The sequence below is a fragment of the Ips typographus genome, linkage group LG15 (assembly GCF_016097725.1).
Source record: "Ips typographus isolate SLU linkage group LG15, UJ_Ityp_2.0, whole genome shotgun sequence".
NCBI classification, from domain to species: domain Eukaryota; kingdom Metazoa; phylum Arthropoda; class Insecta; order Coleoptera; family Curculionidae; genus Ips; species Ips typographus.
In genome coordinates this window covers 2766680-2774306 of record NC_138436.1, presented here as the reverse complement: position 1 = coordinate 2774306, position 7627 = coordinate 2766680, and the positions used below count along the sequence as shown (strand labels likewise).

Below are 7627 nucleotides of genomic sequence, written 5' to 3'. Positions count from 1 at the left end.
TAGTAGTAGTTGGAGGAGTTTTAAATCCATATAAACTTTGAATAGCCAAAATATCGTCCGAGTGTAAGCGTGAATTACCGTTGTAGTATGCATACATGATGGCTTTGGGAACAGCTGAATGTCCTAGTCCGAGCGCATGACCAATCTCATGCGTTAAAACATCTATGAATCTGTGCTCATTTGAAGGTGCTTTATTTGTATACCATTTTTCTGAAGAATCTAGGTGAATCTCGAGACAAGTAATTCCATTGCGTTCATGTGGTTCAAACGAATGGCCTAATACACCACCTACCCCATCAAAATGATAAGGGCAGTTTTTCTTTAAGCATCTAACCTGGTTAGAATGGTTATAGCTAACAAATGAAATTATCAAATCCGGGTTTCTAATGTCTCTTATAAATTCTAAATTAGTAACATTGCTCCACCACTAAAAGCTTGCGAGGCTAGTTGCACTAGTTTTGCATGTGGTAACGGAGTGGTAGGGTGAGCAATATGCCAAACTAATTTCTGTTTACCCCATTTTCCCTGAAGTGAAAATGCATTGTCACTCACACCACATCTAGCTTTTTTCATAAATTCTAATGTTTGATCATCAAGAATTCCATTTACATTTAAGCTGTAGTACTCTTGAAATGCCATTAAGGCATCCGTTAGATCTATTTGAGCGTTTTCATTTGCACTTGAAATATTAAGATAACCATATTTAGCTAAATAATCTGTAGCACTAAAATTAGCATCACAACAACTGCTAACTAAAACCAAAAACACAATTAAGCTCTTCATTACTGCAAGGAAGTTGGGAGTAATATGATTAAGAAAGTGATATACAATTAATTTAAAACTGGTTTATTTGTCATAGGTTAGGGTTCCAGTGAAATACTTCAATCACGTTTTCATGGTTTTATTGTTTTGCAAATCTTGTATAAGCTGTTTTTTGTTATTAGCTAAACACTCCCTTATACAATATGTTTCTACATGAGAATTAATATTCAATTTTAGCTTCAATTTTATCTACAGAAACATTATAAACAGTTATATAGTCGTGAAATACATTTACAAAATTATAATATTTGGCAAAATCCAATATTTTTAACTCACTAATTTTTAAATAAATAGGGATTATTTTATATTTTATTAGTATAATGATAATGGCGTTTTTGATTCGAATGTTTAGTGCAAAACTGATGTTTACTGTTTCAATTAATTTTTCATTTTAATAGAGCAGGATACATTAGTTTTGCACTAAACTTGCCAATCGAAAACGCCATAAGAATGGTGAGAGGTGGGGGTGAGACATATGACAGCATGACAGCAATATGCATATGACATATGATGCATAAATGCATATACCAATAATAAATAATGCATGGTATATTATGTACAGAACTACAGACATAGAGAAGTATATAAATATAGAGAAATATCTCATATGGCGGCTGTTGAAGTTGCGTCAATTGAAAAAGGCAATGACAGTGTTTGAAAACCTATCTCGATAAGTTTAGCCGAAGCATAAAATATCGTTAAGAAGATGATATCAATATAAATTTTTGATTTCTCATTTTGTTCCCTTTACCCTTTACTTCGTTTGTCGTTAACCCGTAACGGATTTGTGTTTTATTTGTGGTTTTATCTCCGTTTGGTTGAGTCCTTGTGTTCAACTTTTGCAGAGTTTTTGGCCGGAATCTTTTAATATTTGTAATTACTTATTTTTGTTCCTTGCATATGTTTTAGTGTTTGTTGTGTTGTTTGTGTTTCTTGTTAGTTTATAAATTAGGTATATAATAATTGTTCCTTATGGGAAAGCCGGGTTGTATTGTGCCAGGCTGCAAGCCATCTGAATGGTCTAGCAGGTTTAAATTTCCAAATCCTGAGAAAAACTCCGATCTTTTTAAGAAATGGAAAGTAATTGGAAACAGTGTAGTAAGCCAAATGTGTACTGACATGGAGATAGCACTAAAGTAAGTATATTAAGTACTTTTTTGTTCTCCTTTCTTCATTAAGTGAATCTACTAGATCTTTACTGTAGTGTCTGCAAATATTAGGTTATTTTTGTTTTTATTAGGTTATTATGCTAGCTTTGCTTCTCTATAGTATTAAATAAGACTACAATAACATATGTCTTTAGTATAAATGTTCACATTTAATTCAAAGAACAGTTTCAAACAGAATAAGAAACGTACAGCTACAGTAAAAAGCTGTACTTTTTTAAATATGTATGCCTTATTTGGTTTTGTTTTATTTTTTTTACATGTTCTATTCTGAGTTATATTCTTTTTGGAAGGCTTATTCATTAATTGTACCAAACTGAACAAATGAACATCTATTTCTATTCTATATACCTATATAAACTTTTTTAATTATTTTTGTGGATGTTATTGTTATATGTTTAACGTTTTTCAGGTTTTACATATGTGAGAAACACTTTATAGAAGGGCGTGACTTTAAAACAGTTAGAGGCAGAGCCATTTTACAAAAGGGTGTAGTGCCTTCACAGTTCCTGAGAAGAAAGCCCGAAAGCAAGCCAGCTGACCAGGATGATATACTCCATGATCACTGTTACTTTTTTGTTAGTGAAGATGGTAGTAAAGGTAAATACATATTTCTTTAAACAAAACCTAAAACACTGTCTTATATTCTGGGTATGGCGCAACAAGGTATTTTTACAGTGAACAAAGTACTACATACATTTATTTGACATTTCTTTTCAGAGATAACAACATCACTAAACTTGTTAGTATTAACACTTTGTCTATGCCTGAGTAGAGTGAAGTTTGTATTACCACTCCACATCAGGTATCATTTGCAAGTTCATCTGCATCAGTAAAGGCTGTGGTAAAGGGTAACAATAAAAAAAATATTTTAGTAATATTCAAATAATATTTGCATGTGTCTATGTCACTTGGGTTTACAGAAAATAATCAGGGTCTCTTAGCCAGTGTGGGTGTTAAGAGAAAAATTGATTTGACCCCCAAAGCCCAAAAGATGTATCAAACAGCAAGAAGGTTAACACAAAGGTGTCAACAACTGAAAAGAAGATCCCAACAACTAAGAAAATCAATAAATGCTGGCCCCATCAAGCAAAAAGCGACAAAGTGGTTATCAGGTTCTTTTTCAGATGTTGTGAGACAGTTTATCTTATCCCAGTTGGAAAACTCAGCAAAAAAACCCAAGGGTAGACGCTTTTCAACAATGGATAAATGGAAAACCAGCAGTTCAGCTTATTGTTGTATAATAAGCTACGCACGGTCCTGCACAACGTTGAAAAACATAAAAGAATGCCGAACTCAAGCCGACCCTGGCTCGCGGGCGAGCAGACAAAACAAACATCGCGGAAGTGGCGTGATTTCTGTTGAGCGATCTGATTGGCGGAATCGCCGCGCTGCGTCGATGCAGCGTGGGTCGTTCCATAAAACTATTCACGCGTACCAGCCGCTCTCTCTTACACAGCAGACACAGAACAGAACGTATACGTAGGTATTGAAGCCGGCCTTGCACATTGCCATCATCGTGGGAGCAACTCACCGATCCTTCTAAGTGAAAGTTGATCATAGCACTAAGGCTACAAGTAGCTTAGAGGGTGTGGAACGTCGTGGGGCGGCTTAAATCTCATAACTTGAAGTTTATTCCACCTGCGGGGTTCGGAAAAAGTTAAGAATAAACGTGGTCGCGGCGGAAAAGTCGTTCCGCAGTCGTACGTGGATACGTCGCGAGAAAAAACGGTTAAGGAAGCGCTTTCCCCGCACCCTAACATTCAGTGGTTTTCCCGTATTCAGTACGATTTATTTTTTCTTTTCACAATTTCAAAGTTAACCCTACTAATTTACGTGCCTTTCAACAGTGTTCAATCTAAAACACTAACTAAGGTTACCATCGGTACAAGAATCCTCCTTCATAAGCCCAGCTATGTCGTCGCCAGCCTAAAAATATCTACGTTGTTCACCGCATGAACAAAAATTCAAACCCATTGGTCCTGAGAGAGTTTCAGTCAAAAAACCCTTCAGTTCCCCATCGTTGTAACCGATAAACTAACAAAAACTTTAACTTCGACAAAACAGAACTTGTAATTAGTTTTATTCCTAAAGTTAAACATTGTACAACAGCAGTATTGTACCTACCCTAAAGCGCTACCTAAACGAACCGAATCGTCAGCTACCGAAGCACTATACACTCTCCGAACTGGCGAGGTGTATACGTGTTCTAGGAGCATTAACACAAACATTAATAAAAATTAACCCTAGATACCCCAAAAACTGTGTAAAACTTAAAGACTAAAAACAATAAAACCAACCACGAATAAACAGTGCCGCGAAATAAACCGGTTCGTACGCCGGCCACCCTGTAAAACTGAATTAAACTACGTTAAATTCGTATCTTCAGTGAAAGTTAGTGTGTCGTTAAATTGTGCGTTCGACGCGCGAGTCACGCGCTAATTATTAAGCTTCATTTAATCTTTAAGATTATTAGTTTTATAACCACTCGGGCTTTTATTTTGTTCGACAACTATACCGTTGTAACTTTAGTTTCTATTTAGAGTTAAGTTGTTGTTATCAAAAAAACACTTCACGATACTACGCCACTCAACCGACTTACGGGACGTAACCTTGCTTCCCTCTAAAACTACCGCGATAAAGTTGACCTAAACCCCTTTTGGCCCTCTCAGCCTCGACAAAGCCATTCTCCAACTTGTCTTTTAATCTATAAAGACCAGGTCCTCCGTGGAGAATTAAAACAATATCAAATTTCGATATGAATTCTCAGGCTTTCCCAGCGGCTTTGTACGAAGATTTCTTTGTGTCGCATTAGGCGACTTCCCCCGTCATTGGGGTGTTCGGCCAACTTCCTCATCCCCTAAGCCGAGTGGGTGGTGGTGGGACCCCTGCGTCACCAACTGAGTGGCGCGCTGACTCAAATACTGAACAACCTAACGTTTCTCAACTATATTTGAATTCTCAATTAAAAAATCAAAATCCGAACGAGTTTTATTCTTGCCAACCCGATCGTGCGCTTAGACAGGCTACGGATGTACAACATCCCTCAGGACCAACGCCTCCTGAATTTTATAACTTTCCAATTCTTCGAGCTCCTGAGAGTACTTGTTCTAAGTTAACCAGCGCCATTAAGAAAGATTCCTTTAATCCACGATCGAATTTTTTAAATCAGCACCTTATTGCCGATAATCGAAACTTTCGGATGTCCCAAGAAAATCAAAAACAATGGCGCAATCATAATTGTTACAAAAGTAACAATTATGATGTACGGCTCCACATATTGAGCTGTGTACTTTTTTTTTACAAAACCCAAGGATTTTATTCTTTTATCTGCGTCTGAATTTTTATTGCGCAAATTCCGAAAATTCAAGAACAGAAATTAGTTTGATTTTCCGTGGATGTTAAAAAATGGTTAAATAAATGATTTAATTTAAGCATGTTTAATATTTTTCTTTATAACATGTTTAATAAATAACTTTATACATAGTTTATTATGTATAAAGATAAACCACTGGTGGTTAAAAAGAGAGTATATTTTTGTCTGTACAATAATGCGGTAATAGACGTATTACCTTAGGCATATAAGTTGTTTATGCATTTGGCAAAGAATGTAATTCGCGAGCGATGAGAAATGAATGTGTCGCTGCGCGTATAAATAAATGACTAATTACAGAAATTATTTAAATAGTCCGAGTTAGGAAGACAGTTTACTGTTAAGTAAATTCTGCTGGCGCATCTTCTGGAGGTGCATTTGGACCACAAACTTTTATGGGACCACCTGAATCCCACGCAAGTCAGGTTGTCCGCAATCCGGCACTGTGCCCAAATCCGGATAACCAGGCGCAAGTGCAAGCAGGGGGCCCATTAATAGATGAACTAGAGAGAATCCTGAGCAAGCGGTAGCACAGCCGTTTGTTGCTCAGTTAGAGCCTTTTAGAAATATAGGGTCATATTCTGCTTATCACCAGCAATAAGGTCTACTTATTGAGTATTCTTATTGGAAATTGTACATTAATGTTTACGAGAATAATATAGCCATGAAATTAATCTGATTATTATATAGTGCTTTACACTGAGAAGGTGCGAACCATATACGATGTTTCGCTGAAGATGCGAATAGTCCCTAACCAATGCTCCGGCAACTTCGCTGGTTGATGCTAAACTACTAACATAAAAATTCGAGTTGCTTGCATGACTAATTTTGTTCGCGCGGTGTATACACGGGAAATTACATCCCAATCCTTGCTTTACAGCGTTAAGGAGATCAATTCATACGTTCCATTTTTAAGTTTGAGAATGGAAAATGGATCGTACATACTAACACATAAATAAAAGTTAAAAATAAGACATGATATTGTATATTAAGCCTTAAGTAGCACATATTAACCTATGTTCTTATATTTCATGTAACACTGAGGACTATATGAGAATGAAGCCAAAGCAGACTATGATGAGCCATTATTGTTGTTGGAACTCACGATGGGCCTGTACGTTGATGCTGAGGTCCAAGCTAGCCGAATCATCGATTGAATAATCGACCCAGACCACAAACATTTATGGAACATTGATCATAATAGTGCTCAGTGCTGTGAGATGCGAAGTTTGGCTCATAGGACTAAGCCTCTATTGAACTTTTCTCAGTGTTGCAGTATTTTTGTTGTTCTGCCATTGCCAGAACCAGATAGATTTAGGGTAAATAAAAGTGCATAATGTTGTTTATGTATAGTTACTGGAAAGGAAAGATTTTATTAGGTTTCTTGTTAGAATAAGTACTAACTTATTATTAAGAAATGATTGTAACCAGTGTCCTTGGACAAACTTAACTGAGTACTATGGAATAGTCACATATGTAAATCTATTAACCATTTATTATAATGTCTTCGTATGTACACATGTAACTTTTAAATTTGTGTTAGGCTAAACGATATATTTTTACTATTGTTAAAATTTTTAATTATTGTTCATAGAAAACTGGGGACCAGTTTTTCTGGGGCGGAGGCATATGTCACGAATGGAAAATCCATTAATTCAAAAGAGGGACTTACTGACTTAAAAACATAAGAATATTTGAGGATTGCGAAATATTAAGCGCACGAGGCAAGGTCGCACCATGATGCACCGAGTGCATCATGCGCCGGGTGCATCATATCAGTGATGAGTCGCCACCACCTGCTTTGCAGGAATATGAAAATAGGCGACGAACAATAACAAACTACGTCAGTCAATCGGGTATAAAACACGCCGATTTCAGCAGTATAGAATCAGTGTGAACCAATCGACAGTAGTGTGACCAGTTGAACCAAGAAGTCGAGATGTCGACTCTCCTCGAAAAAGAAGATCAAGTTAAGTAGTCCATTCTCCAGAATTGTTCCAACACGAAAGTGACCAAGCCAGCCGCCAGAAAATGCCTTAGCATTAGCAGATTCATAAGCAGAAGTCCTTAGCTTATGAATCTATGTAAGTACAATTGTTAAATTGTCAACTTTTAGTGTGTTTATGACCGTATTGTGCAGACCCATTTATGTATACTATATTTAATAGATTTAAGTGTTTAATAGAAAACTCAGTGTTTGATTCCATCCTTAAAACTGAGATCCCGGCGCGACGTTTGACGTCGTGAGTCAGTTTAATTGATGAAC

At 36.5% G+C, this 7627-nt stretch overlaps 1 protein-coding gene across 2 annotated transcripts; it reads left to right on the top strand.

The window, feature by feature from the left end:
- The first annotated feature begins 1574 nt into the window (after positions 1 to 1574).
- LOC145738339 (uncharacterized) lies at positions 1575 to 3217 on the top strand. Of its 2 annotated transcripts, XR_014180721.1 has the most exons (4): positions 1575 to 1958; positions 2401 to 2588; positions 2711 to 2839; positions 2912 to 3217. XR_014180721.1 is itself a non-coding variant. In XM_081993142.1 (3 exons), the coding sequence occupies exons 1-3, from the start codon at positions 1795 to 1797 to the stop codon at positions 2761 to 2763; spliced, it is 405 nt and encodes a 134-aa protein (XP_081849268.1). In that variant the 5' UTR covers positions 1575 to 1794; the 3' UTR covers positions 2764 to 3217. The 2 variants fall into 2 exon arrangements, 1 of the variants encoding a protein (XP_081849268.1); XM_081993142.1 differs by having other exon boundaries at positions 2711 to 3217.
- Positions 3218 to 7627: the final 4410 nt, after the last annotated feature.